Source organism: Mastigoproctus giganteus, chromosome 7 (genome assembly GCF_048544385.1).
Source record: "Mastigoproctus giganteus isolate SK-2022 chromosome 7, ASM4854438v1, whole genome shotgun sequence".
NCBI classification, from domain to species: Eukaryota; Metazoa; Arthropoda; class Arachnida; order Uropygi; family Thelyphonidae; genus Mastigoproctus; species Mastigoproctus giganteus.
Genome location: NC_143581.1, coordinates 136,096,475 through 136,111,311, shown reverse-complemented (window position 1 = coordinate 136,111,311; position 14,837 = coordinate 136,096,475). Strand labels below are relative to the sequence as shown.

The 14,837-nt window shown below is 37.1% G+C and overlaps 1 protein-coding gene across 1 annotated transcript in view; it reads right to left on the bottom strand.

Moving 5' to 3' along the window:
• Positions 1-14,837, bottom strand: part of Usp7 (Ubiquitin-specific protease 7) — a 518,151-nt gene that overhangs the window by 145,324 nt on the left and 357,990 nt on the right. Inside the window, exon 18 of the mRNA XM_090378438.1 lies at positions 7,295-7,358. Coding sequence (XP_090234564.1) covers positions 7,295-7,358 — 64 coding nt within the window. The remainder of the gene's footprint in view (positions 1-7,294; positions 7,359-14,837) is intronic.

The window sequence follows — 14,837 nt, the reverse complement described above, 5'->3', positions numbered from 1 at the left end:
GTATTATAACTGAATTGGGATATACGTTTAGGATTATATTTTGTATTGAAATTTTATTTGAAATTGAAAGTATTTACGTAATTGAATGTAATTTTATATGAAATGATGAATCAGAAAAGAGCAGCAAAGCAAAAGGCTCAAACTAATGGGAGTGCTGTGCTCAGGGGAGAACTGATTGGGGGGGGGGTTGTCCTCTGAATCACAGCCTTTTGAAATGCACTGTTTGTTTGATGTTTGGGGAGCAATCAGGAACAGGACATGATACTGCTGAGGGGAATGTCTTTGAGTGTGCACGATGTAGGGGAGTGTGAGGGATCGTGCGCCAACTCAGCGTTATGGGACAATACGAGAGCTTGAAGGATAGGGTGGATGCCCTCGAAGGATTTAAATTGAGGGGCTCATCAAGCTCTCAACTACCAACATCAGTGCTAGAGCTCGCACTTGAACATCACAAAAAACACAGCGGCAACCCCCAAGGCAGAATGCGCTAGTCCCAAAGAAACTAGTTGTTGTCGGTGCTTCTATTGTCAGGGTAGGTAGAACAGGACCAGGGTATGTCTGCCAGGGGCAAAAGTTGATGATATTGTAGAGCAGATATCATCTTTTAAGGGCACAACGGGTGATATTGTTGTACACGTTGCCACTAATGCTATTAAGAGTAAGAGACCGGCGGAATTACTTAACAAGTACAAGTCAATTTTAAAAAAAAGCCGTGAGTTACGGTTGAATTTGAAAATGTCTCCAATTCTACCCAGACACGGTAGGAGGGAGTATATGATGAGAGCCTTGTAAATCAATCCCTGGAGAGACTGTGTAAGGCTCAAGGGGTAGAATTTTTCTCATCCTGGTCTGTGCACCCTAACAGGAGAGACTGCTTCTACAGGGATAGGATACACATAAATAGAAAGGGTGCAAGAATATTTGCTGATGCTATCGAGGCAGAGTTAGTTGGGTCGGAAAACTGCTAGCTTGGGGGGAGGGGGATACACGGACTAATAGATTAACAAGAGACACTAGCAGAGGTGATAGTAATTCTTGCACTGCTTCTATTGAAAAGCAATTGAACAGCAGCTTGGAAAGCAAGGCAACGGGGATTTCCGGGACTGCTAGGGGGTCATAGTGGAACAAATAAATACATGGGATGTGTTAGGGTAACAAAGTAGAAACAGGTGCATGTACATCAATACTAGGAGGATAGTTAATAAATTTGATGAGCTGGAAGTGCTAGTCAAGACATCAAAGGCAGATATCGTTGGGATATCAGAGATGTGGTGTTACACAGACATAAGCAGTGCAGAATTGGAATTTGGGGAGTACAATGTGTACAGAAAGGATACACAGGACAGGACAGGAAGGGAAGAGAGGTTATATGTTAATTAAGAAACACAAAATCTAAGAATGCGCATCCAATTGATGTTGGTGGACAATCCAATGTTGAGTCTATTTGTTGTGACATAAGCACTGGGAAAGGGAAAATGAGAGTAGGTGTGTGTTATAGGCCTAATGAATCTGATGAGTATAATGAGTACATTTGTGGAGAGAAATAGAGTGGGCCAGTAAATCAGAGTGTCTTATAATGGGGGATTTTAATTTCACAGAGATTGACTGGGATTTGTGGGTAGGTCACTCACATACCAGCAAGGTTTTGTAGTTTTATTAGATGATTGTTTTCTACAGCAGCATGTTTGGGAGGTAACTACAGAAAGTAATACTCTTGATCTGATTATCAGTAGTGATTCTTGATGTATTATGAATCTGCAGATAGGGGATAGCGATCCAGTGTGCTGAAGTGGGATTTATCAAAGAGGTAACTACCATCAGAGGTAAAAGAAAGGGTTTTTGCTTTCGTAAATGTTGATAATGTTATCAACAGCAAATTCAAAATTTCAAAATTCAAAGCATTATAAGAAATAATCTTGGAAGCAACTAGACTTTTCATACCAACTAAGAAATACTGTTCACAATTTAGGCTAAATGGATATCAGATGAACTAATTGGACATGTGGCAGAGAAGAAAAATGCATGGAATACATATAAATTAACAGGTGACACAGAAGCCAATGATAGATAATTTATTCTGTAACCAAGTCATAAAGGAGGTTAGGCAGGCAAAGGCAGATAGTTACCTATGTAAACTCTAGAAGAGGATGAATCAGATTGATCCACTTGATATCGATGGTTGAACTGTTGATGATCCTGCTCAGGTAGCTAACAAATTAATGAATATTTTTCATCTACAAGAACACATGAGGGGTTATTCAGGGAGGGGAATGCCAGAGGTGTAAACTCTGGCAGTAAGGTAAATAATATTGTAATAACTGAGAGCAAAGTGGAGGAGATTGATAGATTCCTTCCACCCCATGGGGTGGAAGGAATCTATCCGGTTATATTAAAGGAGGCGGCAAAGGAAGTAAGCAAACCTTTAGCCATAATTATGAGAACTTCCCTAGACCCTAATCCACAAAGGAGGATCAAAGAGGGCCAGAGGTAATTACAGACCTGTTAGTTTAACTTATGTTCCAGGGAAATTAATGGAGGCACTGGTTAAAGAAGCACTACAGGATCATATAGACAAGACTTCAGTTATAGCTCGGGCACAGTACAGGTTTGTTAATGGGAAGCCTTGTCTGACAAAATTGTTTGGATACTATGTGGTAGTCACAAAGGAACTCGATGCAAAGAATAAGTTTGATATCATCTATTTGGATCTTAGAAAGGCCTTTGATACTGTTGCACAAATTGGAGCAGTGTGGCACTGGCGGCTAATGCTGCTAGGGATAAAGGGATGGTTGAGGGGGAGAAGACAGAGAGTGGTAATCAATGGACACTGCTCTTTTTGGACTGATGTTATTAATGGGTTCAGTGTTGGGTCCATTGTTGTTTTCTGTATTCATTAATGATAGTATATCAGGCTTAAAGTCGAAGTTTGCAGATGATAGAAAGGTCGGCAGGGTTGTTAATGACACTAATTACAGTATGCTATTGCAACACGATCTAGAAAAGTTGAGTAGTTGGGCTGAGAGGTGACAAATGAAGTTTAACATTGACAAATGTAAAGTACTGCGTATGGAAAGCAGAGCAATTGTGTGGTACTAATCTAACAGTGGTAGAGAGTGAAAATGACCTGGGGATAATTGTGCATGCAGATATGAAGTTTCCTGAGCAATGCTGATGGTCTGCAAGAGTAGCTCATGGTGTTTTGTCAATCATATACAAGGATTTTTCTAGCGCAGATAAAGAGGTGATTATTCCCTTGTATAAGGCAATGGTCAGGCCACACCTTGAGTACTGTATACAGGTCTGGAGGCCTCCTTTTAAGAAGGATGTCAAGCTGTTGAAACGAGAACAGAGAAGGGCAAGAAAATTAGTGAATGGAAGAAAGGGTTGCACTTACAAAGAAAGGCTTAAGTTTTGCAAATTATAGTGTCTGGAGATTAGGCACCTGCGAGGTGATCTGATCGAAGTGTATAAAAACTGAATGGTTTGAGCATGCTCAATGCTGATGGAATTTTTCCTCTTGCTCAGAATAATCATCTGAGAGGGGATAAATTGAAATTGAGGAAAGTCGGTTGTAGGATACAGGCGCAGAAGTTTGCCTTTAGCCAGCGGGCGATTTTTGCTGGAACAAACTTATATCTGTCATTGTAGAAGTTGATAGCTTAAACAGATTCAAGGCAGAACTATACAAACATTTGGAGCTAGTGGATGGGTGAAATGAGAATGGTGTGTGTGTGGTTTATTTGGCTAATGCTATATAAGCTCGCTTTCTTGCATCATGTACCCTTGCTAATGCAAATCGTCAGAACACTACAATAAGAAGAGGAAATCACACATGCCAAATTTCTTTATCCACTATGAATAAAAGCCAAAATGCACTGGAATTCTGGTCCAGAATTCAATGACTCTGAATCAGAATCATCATCATCATCATCAGCCATTTTCAATCCACTGCAGGATGAAGGCCTCTCCAGCAACTTTCCAGTTCCTTCTGTTTTGAGCACTGGCCATCCATTTACTACTCAAAAACTCATGAATTTCATCTATCCATCTCCGCCTTTGTCTTCCAGGTTTTCTTCTAGCTCCTCTTGGGTACCATTCTGTTATTTTCTTAGTCCATCTGTCATCATGTCTTCGAGCTATGTGTCCTGCCCAAGACCATTTTAGTTCTTTAGTTTTGATAAGAATGTCCTTTACTTGAGTTTGCTGCCTAATCCATGTGTTTCTCTTCTTATCTAACAGTCTGATTCCCAATATGATTCGTTCCATTCTTCGCTGTGTAGTTCTCAGCTTCTCTTCCATTCTTTTGGTGAGTGCCCAAGTTTCACTTCCATAAGTCATGGTGGGGAGTATACATTGATTCATTATTTTACGTTTCAGACAAACTGGGATATTGCTCTTCAGTATGTGACTATATTTCCTGAATGCTATCCATCCAAAATTTATTCTTCTCTTGACTTCCAGCCATTTATCATTATTACAGCTAATAACTTGTCCCAGATAAGTATATGACTCCACCTTTTCAATTACTGCTCTTTCAATCATTATTTCCCTTTCCGTGGCATACTTGTTCATCATTACTTTTGTTTTAGCCATATTCATCTTTAATCCAAAATCCTTACTAACTGTGCATAACTGATTAAGATTTTCCTCTAATTCTTTGGGATCGTGGCTTATGACCACAATGTCATCTGCAAATCGTAAATGGTTTAGGTACTCTCCGTTCACATTGACTCCTTTCTGCGACCAGTCTAATCTTCTGAAAGCTTCCTCAAGGGCAGCAGTAAACAGCTTCGGAGATATTGTGTCTCCTTGTCGAACTCCTTTCTCGATTTTAAATTTGCTACTGTCTTTGTCTAGTCTAATAAAGGATGTAGCACTCATATATTTTCTTCAAAATCATAATATATGGAGTATCTATGCCTTGTCTTTCCAGTGCCCGAAACATTGCCTTATGCTGTATGGAGTCAAATGCCTTTTCATAATCCACAAATGCCAGGCATAATGGTGTTTTATATTCATTTGCTTTCTCCATTAGCTGTGATATTACGTGAAGGTGATCCATAGTTGAGAATCCTGTCCTAAAGCCAGCTTGCTCTTTCGGTTGATTCTCATCAAGTATTTTTTCTAATCTGTTAGTAATGACCCTTGTGAACAACTTGTAGATATGGGATAACAAGCTAATTGGTCTATAATTTCCAATTTCTGATTTATCTCCTTTCTTATGCAGCAAAACTATGATTGCATTATTCCACTGCTTAGGCATCACACCTTTTCTAATGCACTTTGTGAAAAGCCTTGCCAGTTTTTGTGTTATGCCTCTTCCTCCCAATTTTAACAACTCTACAGTAACTTCATCTTCCCCCGGGGCTTTCCGATTCTTCATTTTTTTCAATGCATGTTCTACCTCATCAGGAAGAATATCGGGTATGTGGTATGTGTTGCTACTTTGCAATCCATCTTCCCCACTGCTGGTATCATTCCCTCGCTCCTTGTATAATTCTCTATAGTAGTCTTCTGCTATTTGAATTATGCCTTCTCTGCTGTTTATAAGTACACCATCGCTATTCTTCAGTTTCAGTATCATTTGTCTTTCTGTATTACTGTTCATGGCTGCTGATTTAAATCCTTTGTTTTCCCTTAATGCTTGTTCTACTTTTCTTGTGTTAAATCTTCTTATGTCCTCTCTGAGTCTCTTTCTAATGGCTTTGCATAACTCAGTATACTCAATTTTCTCCCTGTCAGTGTTTTTCTTGCTCTTCATTTGTCGTCTTTGGTTCATCATGACAAGTGTTTCTTGACTAATTTTTTCTTCTTTGGATTTCTGTTTCCCTATAGGTTTCATGGGCTTTATCACTTTCAGAAAGTTGTAATATTCCTCGTCGATATCTTGGTCCTGAGCAGTCTGCAGAAGCTCAAACTTGTTCTTAAGTTCCACTACATACTGCTTTTTCTCCTCCTCTGTTATTTCAAAGACCTTCGTATTATTTACTCGAGTCAGTTTTTTCCTTTCCTTTCCTACATCTATATCAAGTGTACATCTTACCATTCTGTGATCACTTCCAACATTTACCTTATTCAGGACGGTAACATCATTCACAATATATCTTCTGTTAGTGAGGATGAAGTCGATTTCATTAGTTGTTAATCCATTTGGACTCTTCCATGTCCACTTTCTGTTCACCCTTTTCTTGAAAAAAGTGTTCATTACTGACATTCCTTGAGATTCTGCAAATTCCACAAGTCTTTCACCTCTTTTATTTCTTTCACCAATTCCAAAATTTCCTATAGTTCCTCTTTCTGCGCTGTTTTGCCTTTTTCCAACCTTAGCATTGAAGTCCCCCATAATAATAGTGTAGTGGGTTTTCTGCTCATCTAGAAGACTCTCAATTTCAGTGTACATTTCTTCAACCTCTTCATCATCATGGCTCGATGTTGGTGCATAAATCATTATAATCTTTAGCTTGTACCTCTTAGAAATCTTGAGTATTAGTCTTGAGTATTAGTCCTGAATCAGAGTAAACACAAATAAATACAGAGGATATTAACACAGCAAGAAGGAATGGAGACCAGTCACTACCATGAGAACCACATGTCATATCTACTTGAGAAAAGTGACAGTTCCGAATAAGAAGCTCCATTCTAACTGGATTCATGGTCAACCATTCTCACAAAGGAAATTTAGACATATCTTGTTGGTGGCAAACACAGTGCATGTGCACGCACAAAAGAGAATTTAAACCTGTGTCACCTTGTGTGATGGAGGAGTGAGTTTGCTCAACTCTCTCACCATACACCATACTTTAGCTCCGGCAGTAGCGGGAGCTAAATACAGTAAGTGGCACAAATGCAGATTTTAAAATACGGACTGCCATTTCACTCTCTCTTAATTCAAATCAAGCCAATTGAAATCAAATTTTTCTGCAGTGCAATACATTCAAGAAATCTGTAAATGTCTTGGGGATAGGAGGCTTCAAAATGTTCCTGTTTTTAATTTTTTAATACTGTTTCTTGTACAAACAATGAAGTGAGATGGGTGGGTACTTATCTGTAGTCCCAGTAAAGTAATACTGTGAAGGAACTTCAGAAGTTATGTACTCATTAAATTGCAAACCTGCATAACAGAACCATGCTATTCGAAGAATATGTTGGAGAATAATAATAAAAAAATTATGAATAGTAGAAAAAGCGGTATTATTCCTAGAAAAACTAAACATCACTTTCATCTGTTAACACTTTTTAATTTTGAATTTTCAGAAATCAATTTACAGATTTATACAGTCATTCACTGACTTACCATAATTTCTGATATTAGTTCCAGTAGTTCCCGTAATGTTGCCATTTTCTTTACTTTAAAGGTACTGTAAATATATAAATGCAATTGGAATTAATTTAGGATTAAAAGAGAAAGAATACACATCCTTGACATGAGTCAATAATAATAATATTCAGGTTAAGTGAAAATTAAAAAAACAAAAAAACAGTATTTTTCTTAGTTAATTTAATTAAGATAATAAATACACATGACTATCAATTTCAACTGTACATCATTTCCAAACATAAATTCTGGATCCAATAAATCTTACCATAATTGAAAATTTAAGATTCTTTTAAGGTTCAGTTCCATTTCAATTCTGATTATTCATTTTGCTCTCTAGTGTATAACCAGTAGAAGTATTAAATTACGCAAAAACTGCATTATGAATTTTGTCAACTGATTACCTTATGATTTAAAAAATTGTCAGATTCCCAATTCAGACTTTTAACTAATGGCATCCACACGCTGTGGTAGATCCAGAAAAAAAATGACAGGAGGGGCACCATTTTGTGCCTTGTTTGTGCACAAACAAAGAAAATAAATATGACACTCAAATATAATGTGACTGGCAAAACACAGCTAAAGTCTGCATTACTTTGAAGTAAACATTATGCATAAACAAACTGCGTGACACCTTGAACTAGAATGGCAATCACATCAGCATCATCATTGCCAACTGTAGTCAGTTGAAAATAGCTGACCCACAATGCAAAAATAAAGAACAATGAAAATAAATTGTCACATGCCCCTAACCTGAACCTGCCTATGTCCCCATGCAAATTACAAAAAAAGCAGGTCTCTCTCTCTCTCTCTCTGTATGTGTGTATATATACACAGCAGACTCGATTTACCGGGTTCGGATTAATTGGGACACTTAAAGACCCCAAAGAAAGAAAGAAAGGGAGAGAGAAAAAAAAAAAAAATCAACCAGAAATCATAAAATTCAAGTAATAACTAGAATAGGTATAAACAGATACTGTGCAAGTTGTAAATAAGCGACAAGAACAGGCGTTATGAGTCGTCACTGGGATATTAGTGTACATATTATCTTGAAATCCCCGCTGTCTTCACACCCGCCTCATAAAAAAACACAACCAAATGTTTAATTTGAATTAGTGCGTCGCGTAAATTGTTGTGTTCCCTCGCTTTGCAAAAGGACAAATTCTGTTTGTTTATTTATGACAGAGATGTCGGAATTTTTTTTTATAGCAACTTTTTTTGTTTAGAAATCACGAAAATGATGGGCAAACGCAAGAGTTGTGCTTTCAGTTAAATCTCTAAAGAACCATCATGTTTGCGACCAAACCGACATTATACGCATTGGTTATAAAAAATAATGGGGAGCTATCAGATTTCAAATTGACATCGTAAACACAAATGTGTGTCCAATATGCACTCCCGCGTATTGGACACGCAAGTAGTGCGTGATAAGTTTTTTCGTTTTTTATCTATCGCCATACATTTTATGCAGGTCACTGAACATTTTTCGATACAGTAAGTCTCCGAGTTATGTAGATTCGGCCTTATGTGACTAAAGATTTCAGTGAAGGAGACACTCATTTTACCATAATAATGGTAAAATGAGTGTCTCCTTCAGTTTGAGTTTACTACCTGTTTATAATTGGTTACACTACAGACAAACCCAATAACCTGGAAAATGCAAATTGTTTTTATTAATTTTTGGCAGTGATCTCCAGAAATGTGCTTTAGTAAAATGTGTGTCCCCTTTTAATTTTCACAGAAAATTAAAATAACCTTGAGAAGTTCTTATCAGAAAATTTAATTTTGACCGTTATCATGGTGCCGACTAAGAGAATAAGTGACAGCGGTACTAGTAAATTTATCAAGTAAAGGAAAGCGATCGATCTGGATCAGAAAATTAAAATAATAATGATGCATGAAAATAGCCAAACATTAACAAGTATCGTGCGGAATTCAGATTTGTCAATGGCAACGGTGAACACAATAAAGGAGAAAGAGAGAATATGAGAAGTGGCCAGCACCAATGAAGGTCAACTATAATAACCAAGGCTACAAAATACATATCAGTTTTTACAATACAATAACATGTGCTTTTTCTTCCTTTTATGTTTTGTTATGGCCACTCCAGCTACTGCACCGCTGTCCCCAGATAAAGTTTTTAATTGAACTAATTAAAAATATAACCATTTTTCTTCATTCTTTTGAGGACATCATGTGGTTTTTGTAATTTTGGCATATTAGGGATATAGCAGCAATATTTTATTAGTCATTCCAGAGTTACATAAAACTCGACTTATGTAAGAAGTCCTGAAACATATCTTTTACGTATTTCGGGGACCAGGAAATCGATTATCCGGGAATTTCTTTTTACCATCCATCCATCCCGGAAAATAGAGAGTCTACTGTATATATACAGTAAGGAAATCTGCTGAATTCAGTCACATTTACATGACATGTAATATGTTAGTGACGTGGGTTATTCATAAATATTATTAATATTTTTATGCAACAAATAGAAACCAGCAGCAGTGTTGTAACACAACAGGGTAGTGGAAAATATAAAAAACCTTAAGGTAGTTGTATAGTCACACACAAGTTCTTTGAGCAGTGCTGTATAAAGACGTTGGCTGCTAAGACATATCATGGGGTTTTGGTCAGCAATATATAGGAACCTTGCCAACCGGAACAATGAGATGATCATCCCATTATATAAGGAAATGGTTAGACCACATCATGACAATTGCATACAGGTGTGGAAGTGTGTAAGAGATTCATAACAAGACTATGTATCTGGAGCAACAATTGTGAAGAAAGCTATAATTATGATTAGTGAGGCAAACAAACAGTTTCATTTCTGTAAATTGCAGCATCCACAGACTACACATCTGCAAGACTGAATGGATTGAGTAATCTTACTGGTGATGCATCCTTCCTTTTGCTTAGGTAACATATGTCAGAGTGTATGTGCAAATTGAAGGATGGTTGCAGGGTAGTTGTGAAATATGCCTCTGTGCAAATATGCCCTACGTGGTTAGGATTTTCTGGTATTCTGGTAGATAAATGAACAATCTTGTGCCAGGTCATTAGTAATTGTAAAAGCCACAGCATCTCGACCAGCTGGGTCTATGTGACTGGAGTTGTGAACATGAAAATCACCAAAGACAATTACCTTACTGTTAGGAAAGTTGGAATGAAGTTTCAAGCCAAAGATGAAGCCAAAGAGTTCCAAATGATTAGTGGAGTTACAGAATGTGGTAGAGAGATTTTAAGCCAGAGAAGGTCGAAAAGAGGAGATTTAAAATTACCAAGTCTCTGACCGGGAATATTAGAATGGACATAGACACAAGTATCACTTTGAAGCAAATGGAATCAACCAATAATTGGGATTCTGTTAGAAAAGTACATGAGATTTGGCAGACTGTACGTGGAAATGGAAATCACTGGGACCATATATATTTGTGAAATGAATGAGGAAGTTTTTGAGGGGTTTATATCTTTTCACGGATAAGTTTGATGAGGTGGTGAGGACATGCGGTATGAAGTAAAATTTTTGGATATGGTATACATGTGGCAATAAATAGGGAGGTCGCCACCAAACTCGAATGTACTTGGATCCAAGAACGTATTAGAATTCGCACGAATGTGTTTTAACCCTCCTGATAACGTATTCAATTTGTTATCATGTCTGTTTTTTTTTTTTTTTTTTTTTTTTATTTCTGAGGCCCGTGCTTCACATTGCAAATCTATGGTGGTCTTCAATACAGACCAATTGCTACGATAGAGATAATTTTTTTAATTTGACAAAGTTTCCTAACCTGGGAAAGGAATTTTCATTTATTACAATACCAAGATCTTAAGGCAAGTTTAACTATATTGCGCGATGTGGCAAGTGCTAGTTTCTTTATGCCCGAAATTTAAGCTGTGCCTGGTAAACTTCAGAACGATGTTGTTTTAAAGACAATATTTTAAAAAAGAAATATGGTAATTTTGGGCCAAGTATCTTAGTGTGAATCTAATGTAATTTTGCACCAAGGTGTTCACAAAAAATCCCCCATTATTGTGTGCATCAATAGGTTATAACTGGGGAGAAAGGAAGTGAGTGAAATAGTCAATAAGAGTTTTAAAAAGGAATTTGATATTATGAACCAGAGCTGTAGTGCTCGATACGTTCTACGTTGACATCAATATTTGTAAAATAATAAGAAGTTTACCTCAAAATAATATGTAGAATGTTTCCGTATGATACTCTCCAGCAATTAAAATGAAAAAAAAAAAAAAAAAAATCGAAAATCTTACATTACAGTAAAAAATAATTAAAAATCAATTGAACACAATTAAAAATCAATCAAACGCAATTAAAAATTAAATAAATTAATTAAAAGAAATTTAACGAAAAAATTGCAAAACGATTTTCCTTCCTGAAGCTGACAACGCTTTTTGACCATATGCAGTGATCACAGGAACAAAAATTAACAAATAGGAGTGTATGAAACTTAAATAGGGATTATGTGCCTTCGCGAATGCATGTAAAAGCCCACAAATCGGAGATTAGAAATAGCCGGAGAACATTAACAGAATTCTCATGTAATTTAATTTTGACGGTTTCTGCAATTAAGAGTCTGGTATAATAACATTGGACACTTAAGTATTTTGGCCTCATTAAATAAAAAAGTATGTTTTTCATTAATGGCATGAAAGACTAATTCTGATGCTTTGTGACTTGATTACAGACTAGCTTATACCTGCTACAGGTTTCTGTGTCACCTGATAATTTATATGCATCCCATGCATTTTTGTTTTCTGCCACGAGCCACATTAATTTATCTGATATCCATTTAAGCCTAAATCTTGAACAGCATTTCTTAGTTGATATGAAAATCCTAGTACCCTCCAAGAATAATTCCCCGAAGGCCTCCCATTTAGAATTCACCACTGGTATCATCATCATCAGTTGATCCCACTGTTTAGAATGAAAAAAAAAAAAACTCTGAGACCATTGTAGTCACGTTTACGAAAGCAAAAGCCCTTCCTCTTACCGCTGATGGTAGTTACATCTTTATGCAAATCCCACATCAATACACAGTAATCAATGCCACTTAGTGGTTCCGTTATCTGCAGATTCTTAAAGTATGAAGAATCGCTGCTGATAAACAGATTAAGATTATTACTCCCCCTGGTTGCCTCTCAGACATGTTGCTTGTTGCTGAAGAAAATAGTCATCCAATAAATCGACAAAAGTCTTGCTAGTGTGCAGGTAACCAACCCACAAGTTCCAGTCAATATCTGCGAACTTAATTAAAATCTCCCATTATAACACAATGTGATTTACTGGCCCACTATTTCTCTGCACAATTCCTCATTTTGCTCATCAGATTGATTGGGCCTAAAACACAAACCTACTATCATTTTTCCTTTCCCAGTGCATATGTCTCAACATTGCATTGTGAACAAATTTTAATTCGCTGCACTTCCTTAGGTTTTATGCATAATCCCTCCTCCCTTCCTATCAGTTCTATCTTTTCTGTACACATTGTACTCCCAAAATTCCAATTATGCACTGCTTATATCTGTGTGGCACCACGACTCTGATATCCCAACAATATCCACTTTTGATTAATCAAATTATTTACTATACTCGTAGCATTGGTGTACATTCAAGTATACATACACCTATCCTTACTCTTAGTTACCCTAAAACAACTCATGTATTTAGTTATTCCATGATGACTCCCAGCAGCCCTTGAAATCCCTGGTACCTCATTTTGCAGAGTGGTGCTCATTCTAATAGAAATACTGCAAGAATCACTTTCCCCTCTGCCTGTGGTTACCATTAATCTATTAGTTTGTGAATCCTCCCAAGCTATCAGTTTTTCAACCCACCTAACACTGCCTCTATAGCATCAGCAAATATTCTTGCACCCATCCTTGTAGAAATAATCTCATCTGTTAACAAGCACAGACCATGCTGAGAAAAATTCTACCCCACGAGCCTTGCACAATCTCTCAGGGGCTGAATTGAGAAACAAGGCTCTCATTATATAACTCCCTCCTATCATGTCTGGGCAGAATTCCACACATTTTCAAATTGAACCCTAACTCGAGACTGTTTTATTTTTTTCAACATTGACCTGTACTTGTTAAGTTAGTCTGCAGATCTCCTACTCTTAATGTCATTAGTGCCCACATGTACAGCATCACCCTTTGTGCCCTTAAAAGATGAATCTATTTTACAACGTCATCAACTTTTTGCCCCTGGCAGGCATACCGTGGTCAATTCCACCTATCCTTTTTGCACTATGTATTTCCCATCTTCCTGACAATAGAGTCACCAGCAATAACTAGCTCCTGTGGGACCAGCGCATTTTGTTCTGAAGGTTGCCACTGCATTGCCGGATGATCTCAAGTGCAAGCTCTGGCATTGATGTGGGCAGCTGAGAGCTTGATAGGTCCCCGTAAGTCCATCCAGGGCATCTATCCTGTCCTAGAAGCTCTCATAAAGGCCCATAACAATGCTGATTTGTTATCTTCACCTAACATCTTCACACTGCTTATGTCGAGCACACACAGAGGACATCACGTCCCATCCCAGAAAGTGCTGCAAACATATCAGAAGGTGCACATTTCTTTAGGCTGTGATGTATTGGTGAATCGCCTGCTTCGGTTCTTTCACGAACCACAGCACTCCCGCTACCAGTTGCTTTGATGCTCTAGTCTGGGGCACGATATCTGTTTAAATATGATTTAATTAATTAACAATGAAAATTAATAAGGTTAATAAATTTAATTGATTAATTTACTATACTATACTAAGCTAATGCCGTAATATGTATTCCGCTATACAGTTTTACGTTATACCTTAGCTATCAAATTCAAGATATACATTATCAAGTACACTATACCATAGAGATCAAAATACTAAATCAGTTATATCCTTAGCTAAAATACAAAAATATATACCCAAAAACTGATTAAAACCTTCGAAATACTTATTTATTACAATCAAAACTGTTCTACTTTTCTATGCTACGATATTCCTGCCAAAACACCAATACGATAATGGTAAGAGTAGCGAGTAGTATATTACAAAGTCACTAGCTAAATTTTAAAAAATACGCTAACAAACGCTACAAGCCTATTTAATTTATTTGTAAAACGCAAATTAATACCTTAAAAAATAAAAAAATACAACATATATATATGCCCCAGAGGTGATTAACCCCTTCAAAAAACTGAATTATTACAATTCAAAACTTAACTATCCTTCTGCGCAACAGATTATGCTACAATATTCCCATCTAAAACACCGCTACGATAGCGGTAGGAGTATTGGGTTAGGGCTGTAAGCCTCAGAGTATGGGAAATTTAGTAGACAAACAAGTTAGAGCAAAGCATTGTTTTAGTTCTTGGTAAATCACAGAAATAGGTGAAATGGCATCATTGTCACTCTCGCTGTATCACTGGGGTACCTACTCCCTCACCATGACAGGTCAATAAGCTTGAAATGGTGACATCTAGGTGGTGTTATCTATTGAGAATAAGC